Raw genomic sequence first — 14,952 nt, forward strand, 5'->3', positions numbered from 1 at the left:
GATGGTCAACAATAAATAGCAGCGTGTGATTTTCAGATAGACAGCTTATCTCCAGTTTTCATCTATACTCTGTGGCGCACTGGTAAAGCCTCGCTCACATTTTCAGTCGTTGGCTTCAGTAGCCTATAGTCAGTTGGAATACCAAGTCCACATATCATGCTTGCCTTTTTGCCTTCAAGTTTACTATTTCAAAAACTGAATCTGTTATTAGATGCTTAAGACAGAAGCTTATACTATACAAAATAAAACAAATAATTTGCCCTGAATTTAACAAAATTATGATTTAAAAAAGGCAACTGTGTGATGCATTGAAAATCAAGCCAAAGAATACACATGAACCTGTTTTATCTGGGACAATACATTATCAATTTGTCTTAATTGAGAGTCCATTCCAAATGGTTGCTTCCATTGACCTGGGAGTTGATGCATTTAGTCATTGGGACACTTTAAATACATGCTACAAACCCACAAATACAGTAGCCCTCCCTTTAACTTAAAACAACACCATACAAACATGCCTTTACTTTAAACATAATACGGGATACAAATAGCACACAGTTCCATTTTATCAACTTAGGAGAAAAGATTCACTAAAGAAAAGCCACCAATTAGTATGTCCTTCCAAACAAACAATTTGTACAGTGTACAATTTGTGAGTGAGTGATACATGTGATTGCATGTGTGGACTCAAAGTCAATCAAAACAGTTCACTTCAAGCAATGAAGCCAATCTAGCTGTCAATTAAAAGTTGAGTTATTAGCAGAGTGCCAGAGTCTGGTCAATAAATACATTAGTACTCCCTCAAATCAATGAATGAGAACATAGAGACGGTATTCAACCCTGTGAATCTTAAGTGGTAGAAGATAGCCTTGTCCCAGATCTGTACGTGATTTAGCCAACTTCTCTGACTATCATTGAATGGCATGACATCATTCAGATCTGGGATCAGGCTATTAGTGTGGGGAGTGTTGGGGTTTAAGAGGAGGTCCAGCGCCACCAGGCCACTCTCATACGGTCCCACACGGCGCTGAGGGAGTCAAAGGCAGGACGCACGTCCAGGATGGTAAAGTTCTGCTTATTGATCTCACCGCCGTCGTAATAGTCAATCACATAGCGCACCTCCTTTCCACAGCGGTCTACGATCCAGTCGTGCCTGTCAAATGGTAAGCCATACCTGCAAACACAAAATCAGGTCGTATGATCTAGTGTATCACAAATAAAAACAACCAGAAAAAGAGTGCTAATGGTACTTCTTGGGCTAGGTCTGTGTCAAGAAAATGTATATATTTTTGCATGCAAAAAAAAAAAAGAAACATCCTCTCACTGTTAACTGCGTTTATTTTCAGCAAACCTAACATGTGTAAATATTTTTATGAACATAAGGAGATTCACCAACTGAGACATAAACTGAACCAGTTCCACAGACATGTGACTAACAGAAATGGAATAATGTGTCCCTGAACAAAGGGGGTTCAAAATCAAAAGGTAACAGTCAGAATCTGGTGTGGCCACCAGCTGCATTAAGTACTGCAGTGCATCTCCTCCTCATGGACTGCACCAGATTTGCCTGTTCTTGCTGTGAGATGTTACCCCACTCTTCAACCAAGGCACCTGCAAGTTCCCAGACATTTCTGGGGGGAATGGCCCCAGCCCTCACCCTCCGAACCAACAGGTCCCAGGTGTACTCAATGGGATTGAGATTCGGGATCTTCGCTGGCCATGGCAGAACACTGACATTCCTTTCTTGCAGGAAATCACGCACAGAACGAGCAGTATGGCTGATGGCATTGTCATGCTGGAGGGTCATGTCAGGATGAGCCTGCAGGAAGGGTACCACATGAGGGAGGAGGATGTCTTCCCTGCACTGCTATTGCCTGCAATGACAACAAGCTCAGTCCGATGATGCTGTGACACACTGCCCCAGACCATGACAGACCCTCCACCTCCAAATCGATCCCGCCCCAGAGTACAGGCCTCGGTGTAACGCTCATTCCTTCAACGATAAACGCAAATCCGACCATCACCCCTGGTGAGACAAAACCGCGACTCGCCAGTGAAGAGCACTTTTTGCCAGTCCTGTCTGGTCCAGCGACGGTGGGTTTTGCCCATAGGCGACGTTGTTTCCAGTGATGTCTGGTGAGGACCTGCCTTACAACAGGCCTACAAGCCCTCAGTCCAGCCTCTCTCAGCCTATTGTGGACAGTCTGAGCACTGATAGAGGGATTGTGCGTTCCTGGTGTAACTCGGGCAGTTGTTGTTGCCATCCTGTACCTGTCCTGCAGGTGTGATGCTCGGATGTACCGATCCTGTGCAGGTGTTGTTACACATGATCTGCCACTGCGAGGACGATCAGCTGTCCGTCCTGTCTCCCTGTAGCGCTCACAGTACAGGCATTGCAATGTATTGCCCTGGCCACATCTGCAGTCGTCATGTGCCCAAGATGAGCAGATGAGCAGGGACTTTTGGTGTTTTTCAGAGTCATTTCTTTAGTGTCCTAAGTTTTCATAACTGTGACCTTAATTGCCTACCGTCTGTAAGCTGTTAGTGTCTTAACGACCGTTCCACAGGTGTATGTTCATTAATTGTTTATGGTTCATTGAACAAGCGTGGGAAACAGTGTTTAAACCCTTTAAAATGAAAATATGTGAAGTTATTTGGATTTTTACGAATTTGAAAGACAGGGTCCTGAAAAGGGGAGGATTCTTTTTTGCTGAATTTATGTAACTTCCATGCAGAACTGTTTACATCAAAAACTCACCCCATGGGGGATGGTAGGGGACGCCATGTGCGACTGACGTGTTTTCCGTTTGCTCCCGTGGTATTCTTAAAGTTTATGTGAATTTTTCAGCAGAACCGTATTTATTTTCAAATATTAATTTGGTGATCCCTTTCCATAAAAACCAAGACTACTTTGCTTCCGAATGTCAGCATGTCGACCAAACATAAGGCCAAAAGCATGACTTTGAGAAAACCCGGCCTACAAAACCCGCTCTCATCACCGCCCTCTCCTGAGTCTGAGGGCCCGGGGACGCACACTTTACCCGGGGGTGCGGCTTGGCCTGGCGGCGCTGAAATGAACATTCTCGAGGCCATCAAACTACTACGCTCTGAGATAGTTGAAATGAAAACACAGGTGGTTGCTAAGATTGAGGCCAGAATACAGGAGGTTTCTGATACTTTAAAAGCAGATTTAACCATCCTGCGGAACGAGACTGTGCCAGCAATCACATTACTCAAAACAACAACTGCGTCACACACTACAACGATTGCAGCACTGGAGACCTCCGCTACCAATGTCTCCGATTTAACTACATCCCTGGAGGCTGAAGTTAAACGCCTAGCTGCGGATTTGAAAAAGGTGATGGAGAGCTGTGTGAGTTTAGAGGGATTCTCTCGCCGCAATAATCTGAGACTTGTATCGGTCCCAGAGTCAGCGGAAATGTATCGCGCCACGGATTTCATTTCAGGGCTGCTGAAGGATGTTCTTGCCTTAGATGAAAAGCCCCTGATTGATCGAGCCCACCGGTCGCTGCGCCCAAAGCCCCGGAATGGGGAGAGGCCCCGTGACATAATTCTTCGAGTGCACTTTTTTCATGAGAAGATGGAGATCCTCCGACGAGCCCGCAATACCACTGAGCTTTCAAAGACAGAGCTTCTCCATCTACCAGGACTACTCCCCCACTGTTTCCAGGCAGCGCGCCGCTTTCGGACAGGCGAAACGAGTGCTTCGGGACCATCCAAGTGTGAAGTATGGACTGCGATTCCAGGGCCGTTTATGGATATCTCATGAGGGTAAAGACTACACATTTGAATCTCCGGATGAGGCTATGGCTCACATTCAACGTCGCATCAGGAAGTCTTGAATATGCTCACAGTTCATCAACTGTTGCTTGCGAACTGTGGATAGTAAGTAACCCACCTGTGGTACAATTATGTTTAGATATAATAGGCTAGTCTTGTATAGTTGGCGAAACTATTCAGGCTTATTTGATGTGATCTAATGTTTTGATCATCTAGTGTGCGTGCCTTACAAGCATTCAGTCATTTTAATTTAATTGTATTAAGGTTTTACTTAACTCCTGTGTCTCTAGGCTGTCTCGCTCACCTATTTAGTTTGTTTACACATTGTCTCAGTGACTCAAAATATTTTTGGTTATTTGTTTACTGCATCCGTTTGCATTGACCCAGTAAACAGTAAATGTCTCGAGGCTACACGGTTTTTGGGGTCTCACTTTAATTTTAAAAGTTTTGAGCGTCATTTATGCCCAGCAAATGTTCAACGTTGCGCACACATAGTTTTTTGGTATTGGTTGTAAGCTGTCTCAGCGTCAACTAGACTACTATTATAATTACTATTATTTTTGATTGTCTTACTACGATTTCCTTACTTCAAATTCGATTTTTGGCTGAGAGCCTTCATACATTTTATTTATTTTCTCTCTCAATGCCTGTTATAAGACTGGGAATACAATTATATACATCTACAAGTGGTGCTTTTGTCATTCCGTTTGCACAAGGGATTCGCCTTTTTTTTTATTTGAAAAAAATACATACAAATCTTTCTTTTTGCTGCTTGATCCACTAACAAAACGCGACTTTAAAGAGCGGGACTGTGGGTTTAGGTCTAAGACCGCACTCTCACAGACATACTGTGCGAAGAGAACATGTTCTATTTAGGCTTGTACCTCGTTTGGGGAGGTATTGTCTGGGATGGGGGGAGGGGGTGGGGGGGCAGGTTGAATTGTTCAGTTTTAATTTGTCATTTTAGTTTTTTTTTCTGGGTTTTTTCTGTACTTTTTCCAAACATTTACCACCGTACATTATTACTCTGAGACAAGTTATTCTGGGGGTTTTGGGCGCTCATTGCTTTTCCATTCTATGCTCTAATGACAGGGTTGAATAACGGGAATGCCCAGAGGGGACGAAATAATACGATCAAGTACATTTCATGGAACACGAAAGGGGTTAACAACCCGGTGAAGCGTAAGAGGGTGTTGACACACTTAAAGGGTTTGAATGCAAATATTGCATTTCTACAAGAGACTCACTTGAGGACTGGTGAGCATTTTAGGATGCGTAAGGACTGGGTTGGTCAAGTGTTCCACTCAAACTTTCATAGTAAATCAAGAGGTGCTGCTATTCTGGTTGTAGCTTCTGAGGTTATTGCTGATCCTAAGGGACGATACGTCATAGTAACCGGTGAACTGTTTTCTACCCCTCTTGTTTTGGCTAGTGTTTATGCTCCCAATTGGGATGACACAAGTTTCATTTCTTCCTTTCTGTCTGCTATTCCCAATTTAGATTCTCATTTGTTGATTTTAGGGGGGGATTTCAACTGTAAAATGTCCCCTGTTCTTGACAAGTCCTCACAAACAAATACAGGCCCATCTAAATGTGCCCTACTTATTCCATCCTTTCTTCAGAAATATGCTATGTTTGAGGCCTGGCGTTTCCTACATCCTACAGATAGACAGTATTCCTTTTATTCACATGTTCATCAAACATACTCCCGGATTGATTACTTCTTTTTGGACAAAAAACTTCTGCCTAACCTTCGGCAGTGTACTTACCAGAGTATTGTTATCTCTGACCATTCACCATCAGTGCTTGAACTAGAGTTTCCCCAGCGACCTCCTATGTGTTATCAATGGCGTCTCAACCCCATTTTACTCTCAGATAAGGAGTTTGTCAATTTCATTTCTTCTGAAATCACCTTATTCCTAGAAACTAATTCAACAACAGGTATGTCCTGCTCTACCATATGGGAGTCTCTCAAAGCATACCTACGTTGCCAAATTATTTCTTATACAGCCAACCAAAACAGAGTTCGCTCCCAGCGACTTCGGGACCTGAGCGAGTCCATAGCCACATTGGATGAGAAGTATGCTACGGATCCTTCCTCTGATCTGCATAAAGAGCGCCAACTACTCCAATCTGAATTTGATGAGCTTTCTACCAGGCAAGCTGAACAGTTACTCTTGCGAGCTCGATACAAAGTCTATGAACAAGGCGACAAGGCCAGTAAACTCCTTGCGCATCAGATCCGTAAATCTGAGGCCTCACGTTTAATCCCACAAATAAGGACCCCGTCCGGTGCCACCACAGTTATACATAAAGAGATCAATGATCAATTTAAACAATTTTACTCTGCGCTATACACCTCTGAATCCCTTCAAGACCCTTTGCTGATTGACTCCTTCTTTAATGGCTTGAATATGCCTTCAATTGATACAGACTCCTATGACTGTCTAGAAGAGGAATTTACGCTTGAGGAGATTGCAACAGCAGTGTCCGCAATGAAAAGTGGTAAATCACCGGGTCCGGACGGTTTTCCAACCGAATTCTACAGGACGTTTTCTGGTCTGCTTTGCCCATTCTTGTCTCGACTATTTGCAGAGTGCCTTAATACTTCAAAGCTACCGCCTAGTCTTTATCAGGCTTCAATTTCATTACTACTAAAGAAAAACAAAGACCCCCTGGAATGTGGATCCTATCGCCCAATCTCGCTTTTAAACTGTGATTACAAAATCCTAGCTAAGCTTTTAGCCATCCGTATGGAAGGCTTGCTACACCAAGTAATACACTCTGACCAGACTGGCTTTGTGAGAAATAGGCATTTATTTTTCAATATTAGGCGCCTTATGAATATACTGTACTCCCCAGCGTCGGGGGACCCGGAGGTGGTGGTCTCACTTGATGCCGAAAAAGCATTTGACCGCGTTGAGTGGGATTACCTAACAGCTGCCCTTTATAGATTTGGCTTTGGCCCCAAATTCATTGCGTGGATAAAGATTCTTTATTTTTCCCCCATGGCTTCGGTATGGACTAATAACTTGTCCTCTGACTATTTTCCCTTGCACCGCGGATCCAGACAGGGTTGCCCACTCTCCCCCTTGTTGTTTGCTTTGGCAATCGAGCCTCTCGCCATTGCACTACGCTCTAATGATGCCATTCAAGGCATAATCAGGGCGGGCTGGGAGCAGAAAGTCTCGCTATATGCTGACGACCTCCTTTTGTTTATCTCCAAACCCGATACCTCATTGCCACGTGCCCTATCTGTTCTTAAAAAGTTTGGATCAATCTCAGGGTACAAGCTGAATCTAGGCAAGAGTGAGCTTTTTCCGGTAAACAAGGCTGCTTTAAAGTGCTCTTTTACAAGTTCTCAGTTTAGGATTGTCCGGGATCAATTCACCTACTTGGGAGTAAAAGTGACAAGGAAATATTCAAATTTGTTTCAGGAAAACTTTGTTGCTCTAGCAGACAGATTGAAACAATATTTTACTTTTTGGAATTCGCTACCCCTTTCTCTTATCGGAAGGATTCATGTCATTAAAATGAATGTGTTGCCCAAATTTTTATATTTATTTCAATGTTTACCCATTTTTATTCCAAAATCTTTTTTTATTTCACTGGATCAAACATTAATGCATTTTATTTGGGATGGCAAGGTACCACGGATTGGTAGAAAACATTTACAGAAGCCTAGGTCATTGGGGGGTTTAGCTCTACCAAATTTTCAGACATACCACTGGGCTGCAAATTTCAGAGCCGTTCTGTACTGGCTGCAGACTGATCCTACTGGCCCTAGACCACTCTGGGTCCAGATGGAGTCTGAATCGTGTAAACCTGCACCACTTTCCTCTGTGCTGTGCTCGTCTCTCCCAGTGTCCCTAGGCAAAAGGTGTGTCAACCCAATTGTAAAGCAGTCTCTTCAAATTTGGAATCAGTTCCGTTTAGCCTTTAGACTCCGAGGCTTTTCTCTATCAGGCCCAATCAATCAAAACATTTTATTTCCTCCATCTTTGAATGATGGGGCTTTTGGCATTTGGCACTCACTAGGCCTCTCCTCGCTAGCCCAATTATTCTTTGATGATACATTTGCCTCTTTTTCTCAGCTGCAGGAAAAGTTCAATCTCCCCCAATCCCACTTTTTCCGCTATCTCCAGACTAGAAACTTTGTCAGAGCTAACACACCTGGATTTCCCAATAGGCCTGCGAATACAGCTATAGAGAGCATCTTGGAGCTGAACAAGCTTCCTAGGGGCGCAATTTCAGATGTATATGCAATCATTCATGACTTACAGAACCCTTCTTTGGTGCCTTTAAAGACTCGATGGGAAAAGGATTTGGGGGAGGAACTTGGGGAGGACGCCTGGGAATCTGTGCGGCACAGGGTGCACTCGTCCTCTTTTAGCACTAGACACAGCCTCATTCAATTCAAGGTGGTTCACCGTATCCACTGGTCGGGGGCCAAACTTGGAAGAATATTCTCTGATTTTGATCCTACCTGTGTCAGATGTAAAGTGGAACCAGCCACACTGTTGCATATGTTTTGGGGCTGTCATAAACTGTCAGGTTTCTGGGAATTAATATTTAAATGTTTCTCTGATATATATGACACTGTTATAGATCCGTCTCCCCTTACAGCCCTTTTTGGAGTACTGCCCATGGGTACCCCCCTATCAAGAATCCAGTCGGACACTGTTGCTTATACAACTCTTTTAGCTAGACGGCTAATACTACAGAACTGGAAGATGGCAGCTCCCCCATCTTATAAATATTGGGTGAGGGATGTGTTGTGCTCTCTGAAACTAGAAAAAATAAAATTCAACTCACGTGGGAACCCCAAACTGTTTAATGAGGCTTGGGCTCCATTCCGGTCTTACTTTAAACAGTCCATCCTCTGATGGCATTCCAATTAATACTAAAATAAGTCTGTGACTTAAGGGTTGGAGGAGCTTCTCTCTGTGTTTTTGCTGGGGGGGGGCACATCTTGCCCGGGCAGAGACTGAAGTGTGAGCTTGTTTTTCCGTTATTTTTACATTTTGTTCACGCCTACATGAATTATCATTCTATTTTTTTTATTTTTTATTTTAAAGCATTGTAAACTTTATTTTAGGTCCAGTGGAGGGTCGGTCTGTGGCCATGACTCTCTGTGAGTGGTTGCATTTCTCCACCCTTATCCCTTGACTGTTCACAGGAACAATGGTGAGGTGTTTGCTCTGTCCCTGTACTATAGATTGCCCTTTAACCTCTGTAGCCTTCTGCCTGGTGTGTTTAACTTGTCTAAAGTATGGTATCTTTAAAGCTATTTTTTTATTTGTATTTTTATTTGTATTTTTTTCTAGTTGAGTATATTATTTATATTGCTTTGTCTTGTCTGTGTGTGTGTAAAACTTAATAAACAGAGTTAAAAAAACTAAAAAAACTCACCCCATCCAGTGGCGAAATCTGGCTCTAGGAGTGAATTCTTTTGCTTTGCCTCCAAACCGTAACAGGGAGGGTCCGCATGGACATTCCCTAGAAAGAAAGAAATTAAATACAATTCACATATCTGGTATGGCACACATATCATGCACTGGTCGTTCAGGAGTCATTTGAAGCGTCAGTAAAGTGCTTATTAAAGTGCTGTGATTATTATTATTGACGCTGCTGGTCATCTATGAACATTTTAACATCTAGGCCAGGTTCTGTTATAATCTTCAACCGGCACAGCCAGAAGAGGACTGGCCACCCCTCATAGCCTGGTTCCTCTCTAGGTTTCTTCCTAGGTTCCTGCCTTTCTAAGGAGTTTTTCCTAGCCACCGTGCTTCTACACCTGTACTGCTTGCTGTTTGGGGTTTTAGGCTGGGTTTCTGTACAGCACATTGAGATATCAGCTGATGTAAGAAGGGCTTTACAAATCAATTTGATTGATTGATTGATTGAAGTGCGCTCAACCTTACATGGTATTGTACCAGAGTCTGAGATGTTGATTGGTTACTCACTTCTTGTGGAATTGTTCCCATTTGAGGATCTCCTGCCATGCCTGGTCATTGTTCTGGTTGTGAATCTTGATGATGTTTGTCATGTCTTTTTGACCAAGATCTTCATCCTTCCAGTGCCATCTGTGAAACAATTTTAATGAGTCAGTACACAACAGTAGAAACCCAAGCCCATAGAGATATAACTAACTATAGGTTCTATCAATTCAATACATTCTATCTCAATGTCCAAGCCATATCTCTTCAGTGTTCTGATAGGTCGACTGACCCTTTCCTCAGCATGGCATTCCAGAACATCTGTTCCGAGGGGTAGACCCAGTTCTGATCTGTACCACCCCGGGGGATCTGGGACTCCTCTCTGTTCACTGACAGATCAAAGGGCTGACCTGGGGCAGGCTGCTGATTGGGTGGCGGCATCTGGATAAAGAGAAATAACAAAACATAACGATGAGATGTAGTCTTCCGGGTTTTAAGTCTCATCAATATATGCTGTAGTGTCATCTATCTCCTAATTGACTTGGTTTGATTCGATTTTAGCCTATTAGTCAACCAGTTCCTGGGTTATGAAAAAAGAGAGGTACACTAAACAACATTTAGTACATCAGTTTATATAAAAACTCTAACACTTTACTTTAGTGTTCTTATCACAGCGTAATTATAGTTGTAGGAGTAACAAGTATTGTAATTACATAGTAGTAAGAATTATACACAGTGCATGTAAAAGTATTTTAGCTGCTTTGCGTACCATGTTTGCTATATCGATGTCAGACACAAATTTCTCTCTGTTGGCTGCTTTCATGGGGCACTCCACAAACTCGTATGCCCGATCCTGATGTGTTGGCCCTGCCTGGTCTGAAGCTGGGGCTGTTGGGGGGGCCGTGCTCGCAACCTGGGCCGGGGTGGATGCCTTGTGCATGGGACACTCTGGTGGTGGTAATGGTGCACCTGAGAGGATAGGTCAAAATACATTAGTACAATGAAAAACAATATCTGCTTTGTTATTGCTATGCAAAGTGTGATAGCTGATGGGGTTATGGGTATACATTGCAGACAACAGAGAACCAATAGACAAACACAAACAGTATCAACCTGACACAGCTGAAGAGACTTACTTGGTTTGGTCTCCTTTTGCATGGGGCATCCCTGGGGTGGTGAGCCAGCATAGGGGTGAGCGACCACAAAGCCCTCTGCTTTAACTGTTGAACCAGACATGGGATCCATTCTGCCTGACAAGTTAGTCACTGGATAGGTCTACACCCCAGACCTGTCAGTGATATAACAGATATTAACGTTAAGAAAGAAGAAATGTGTAAAGGGTCATGAATTCCTGCTATGCCTCATAGCTACCTCATCCCACGTCTAGCCGGTTAATTAACCAGTCATACAGCTAATGGTCAAAGATTTAAACAACAGCACCCCTAGCTTGTTATTTCCATATGTCTGTAACTCATGACAGTTGTCCTAAATAGGATATTACAGTAACTGTTGAAATTAGCATTGCAACAGCAGCGATTATGTAAATATCACGACTTTGCATGCACTCTGGACCATATCAGCTGCCGGATACCGTAGCCGTAGGACTCCCATCCCATGCTGGTTTGAAATTCGTTTAGAAATGACAGACTAATTTCATGACTAAACTCGTTGCCTATTTCTTGAAATATATAAAGTAAAACAAACGATTTTACTATGGATTAATCTAGTAAATATAAACGTGTTACCTTGATGAAGGTAGCCCGTCTATGCTGCAATGTCGTGAAAGTTAGCAAACACTACACACCCACAATGCATTGGGGGAATGTTCTGGTTACTTTTGGGGTAATCTCAATTGCTTCCACTTCGCGTCCTCTCCAATGAGGTATAAACCGGGATTCCTATGAGTTGTAGCCGCAATGGCGATTCCCATTCCTAAACTGTCACATACGCTACAATGGCACAGATATAAAGATATAATGAGTCCTGTATCTATCTCTATGGGTATAACGAACAAAGAACGGTCCACTCGACTCTCTTCAAAACCATTTGCAGAAGGTCAGAAGGAGAGACCCAGACAGCCTTGTCACAATTTACCCATGATACATCACGGTTTTGATGATCGTGTTCGAGAGCATCAAAACCAAAGCGTTTTTAAACCAATTTCCGGACACGCTTACGAAACAGACCAAGCAGACTAGGCCGGGGATTGAGAAGTCAATTGGAGAAGTTGTTTTTTCCCCCATAGTTGTTCATTTTCTCGAAAGGCACCACCTAAATTCGTCTTAAGAAGTTAAACATGTTATTACTCCAACCTCTTGAAAGTGACAAACTGCACACGCGCAGTTCGGCGCGAGAGACACGTTAGTACGACCGAGTTTAGCTATCCAACGTCGCCATGACGGCACACAATGGGAATGTCTATTGGAGAAGCAGTTTCTGCCTATCTTCATACTGTACTGTCTTTGTTCGAGAGCATCAAAACCGTGATGTATACTTGGTAAATTATGACGGACGTGAATGATCTAGAAATAATATTGAGTAGTTATTTAGGATGCAAGGTGATTTGTAGATCAAGCAGTCTCAACTCACCTTTATCCCATTTAATCCCATCATTTTTCCTTACACCCAGAAAGCTGCTCCTTTTATTCTCTGTCACCAACGCACAAGATTACCTTCTTATAGCCTTTAGCCGTACCCTTATCCTATTCCTCTGGTGATGTAGAGGTTAACCCAGGCCCTATAGCCCCCAGTTCCACTCCTATTCCCCAGGCTCTATCATTTGTTTACTTCTGTAACCGTAAAAGCCTTGGTTTCATGCATGTTAACATCAGAAGCCTCCTCCCTAAGTTTTTTTTTCACGGCTTTAGCACACTCCACCAACCCTGATGTCCTAGCTGTGTCTGAATCTTGGCTTAGGAAGACCACCAAAAATTGTGAAATGTTTAACTGCCAAAGGGGGTGGAGTTCTGTCATGCTATCCAGGTCTGTGCCCAAACAGTTTAAGTACTACTTTTAAAAATCCACCTTTCCAGAAATAAGTCTCTCACCATTGCCGCTTGTTACAGACACCCCCCAGCTGCGCCCTGGGCACCATATGTTAATTAATTGCCCCCGATTTATCTTCCGAGTTTGCACTGTTAGGTGATCTAAACTGGGATATGCTTAACACCCCGGCCGTCCTACAATCTAAACTAGATGCCCTCAATTTCAACAATTATCATGGAACCTACCAGGTACAACCCAAATCTGTAAACTAGGGCACCCTCATAGATATCATCCTGACCAACCTGCTGTCTTCAACCAGGATCTCAGCGATCACTGCCTCATTGCCTGCTTCCGTAATGGGTCCGCGGTCAAATGACCACCCCTCATCACAGTCAAACGCTCCCTAAAACACTTCAGCGAGCAGGCCTTTCTAATCGACCTGGCCCGGGTATCCTGGAAAGATATTGACTTCATTCCGTCAGTAGAGGATGCCTGGTTAGTCTTTAAAAGTACTTTCCTCACCATCTTAAATAAGCATGCCCCGTTCAAAAAATGTAGAACAGATATAACCCTTGGTTCACTCCAGACCTGACTGCCCTTGACCAGCACAAAAACATCCTGTGGCATACTGCATTAGCATCGAATAGCCCCCACGATATGCAACTTTTCAGGGAAGTTAGGAACCAATATACACAGGCATTTAGGAAAACAAAGGCTAGCTTTTTCAAACAGAAATATGCATCCTGTAGCACAAACTCCAAAAAGTTATGGGACACTAAAGTCCATGGAGAATAAGAGCACCTCCTCCCAGCTGCCCACTGCACTGAGGCTAGGAAACACTGTCACCACCGATAAATCTACGATAATCGAGAATTTCAATAAGCATTTTTCTACGGCTGGCCATGCTTTCCACCTGGCTAGCCCTATCCCGGACAGCAGCTCTGCACCCCCCACAGCAACTTACCCGAACCTCCCCCATTTCTCCATCACCCAAATCCAGATAGCTGATGTTCTGAAAGAGCTGCAAAATCTAGACACCTACAAATTAGCTGGGCTAGACAATCTCTTTCTAAAATTATCCATTGCAATTGTTGCAACCCATATTACTAGCCTGTTCAACCTCTCTTTCGTATCGGCTGAGATCCCCAAAGATTGGAAAGCTCTTGCGGCTGGCGATTCTCTGATCCACCTCTACACAGACGACACCCTTATGTATACTTCTGACCTTTCTTTGGACACTGTGTTAACTAACCTCCAGACGAGCTTCAATGTCGTACCACTCTGCTTTGTGGTCTCCAACTGCTCTTAAATGCAAATAAAACTAAATGCATGCTTTTCAACCGATCGCTGCCCACACCTGCCCGCCCACCTAGCATCACTACTCTGGACGGTTCTGACTTAGAATATGTGGACAACTACAAATACCTTGGTGTCTGGTTAGACTGTAAACTCTCCTTCCAGACTCATATTAAGCATCTCCAATTCAAAATGAAATCAAGAACCGGCTTCCTATTTCTCAACAAATCATCCTTCACTCATGCTGCCAAACATCACCCCCAAATCCAATTCCTCCTTTGGCCGTCTTTCCTTCCAGTTCTCTGCTGCCAATGACTGGAACGAATTGCAAAAATCACTGACGCTGGAGACTCATATCTCTCTTACTAACTTTAAGCATCAGCTATCAGAGCAACTTACAGATCATTGCACCTGTACATAGCCCATATGTAAATAGCCCATCCAACTACCTCATCCCCATATTGTTATTCTTTCAATTATTTTCTCCTTTCTACCCCAGTATCTCTACTTGCACATTCATCTTCTGCACATCTATCACTCGTGTTTATTTGCTAAATTGTAATTATTTTGCCACTTTATTGCCTTACCTCCCTAATCTTACTTCATTTTCACACACTGTATATAGACTTCTCTATTGAGTTATTAACTCTGTTTGTTTATTCCATGTGTAACTCTGTGTTGTTGTTTGTGTCGCACTGCTTTGCTTTATCTTGGCCAGGTCGCAGTTGTAAATGAGAACTTGTTCTCAACTGGCCTACCTGGTTAAATAAAGGTGAAATAAAATAAAAAACAAGAATAATTGTACGTTTTTACATCCATAGTTGTACATTTTTATCTATAAAAGAACCAGAGGTAATAATGGTGGCCAAAGTAGCCAGAGGTATGGGACTTTTAGAAAACAATGTGATGACCAAATGATGCCAAACCAAGG

General features: G+C 43.2%; 1 protein-coding gene across 1 annotated transcript; it reads right to left on the reverse strand.

The window, feature by feature from the left end:
* Positions 1 to 328: 328 nt before the first annotated feature.
* LOC139375986 (holocytochrome c-type synthase-like) lies at positions 329 to 11,854 on the reverse strand. Its single transcript, XM_071117996.1, has 7 exons — positions 11,486 to 11,854; positions 10,877 to 11,028; positions 10,510 to 10,709; positions 10,033 to 10,181; positions 9,768 to 9,887; positions 9,214 to 9,300; positions 329 to 1,174 (listed from the first exon to the last, which is right to left on the reverse strand). Exons 2-7 carry the CDS (start codon positions 10,983 to 10,985, stop codon positions 976 to 978), a joined length of 864 nt encoding a protein of 287 aa, XP_070974097.1. The 5' UTR covers positions 10,986 to 11,028; positions 11,486 to 11,854; the 3' UTR covers positions 329 to 975.
* Between the last annotated feature and the right edge of the window lie 3,098 nt (positions 11,855 to 14,952).

The sequence above is a fragment of the Oncorhynchus clarkii genome, chromosome 20 (genome assembly GCF_045791955.1).
Source record: "Oncorhynchus clarkii lewisi isolate Uvic-CL-2024 chromosome 20, UVic_Ocla_1.0, whole genome shotgun sequence".
Classification (NCBI taxonomy): Eukaryota; Metazoa; Chordata; class Actinopteri; order Salmoniformes; family Salmonidae; genus Oncorhynchus; species Oncorhynchus clarkii.

What these genes read in the sequence shown, in the direction of transcription:
- LOC139375986 (XM_071117996.1), bottom strand. Translation starts at nt 10,985, where the DNA reads ATGGATCCCATGTCTGGTTCAACAGTTAAAGCAGAGGGCTTTGTGGTC. An exon ending in GCAAAAGGAGACCAAACCAA is followed by an intron (nt 10,710 to 10,876) that starts GTAAGTCTCTTC and finishes CTATCCTCTCAG; the next exon opens with GTGCACCATTACCACCACCA. An exon ending in ACATCGATATAGCAAACATG is followed by an intron (nt 10,182 to 10,509) that starts GTACGCAAAGCA and finishes CTCTTTATCCAG; the next exon opens with ATGCCGCCACCCAATCAGCA.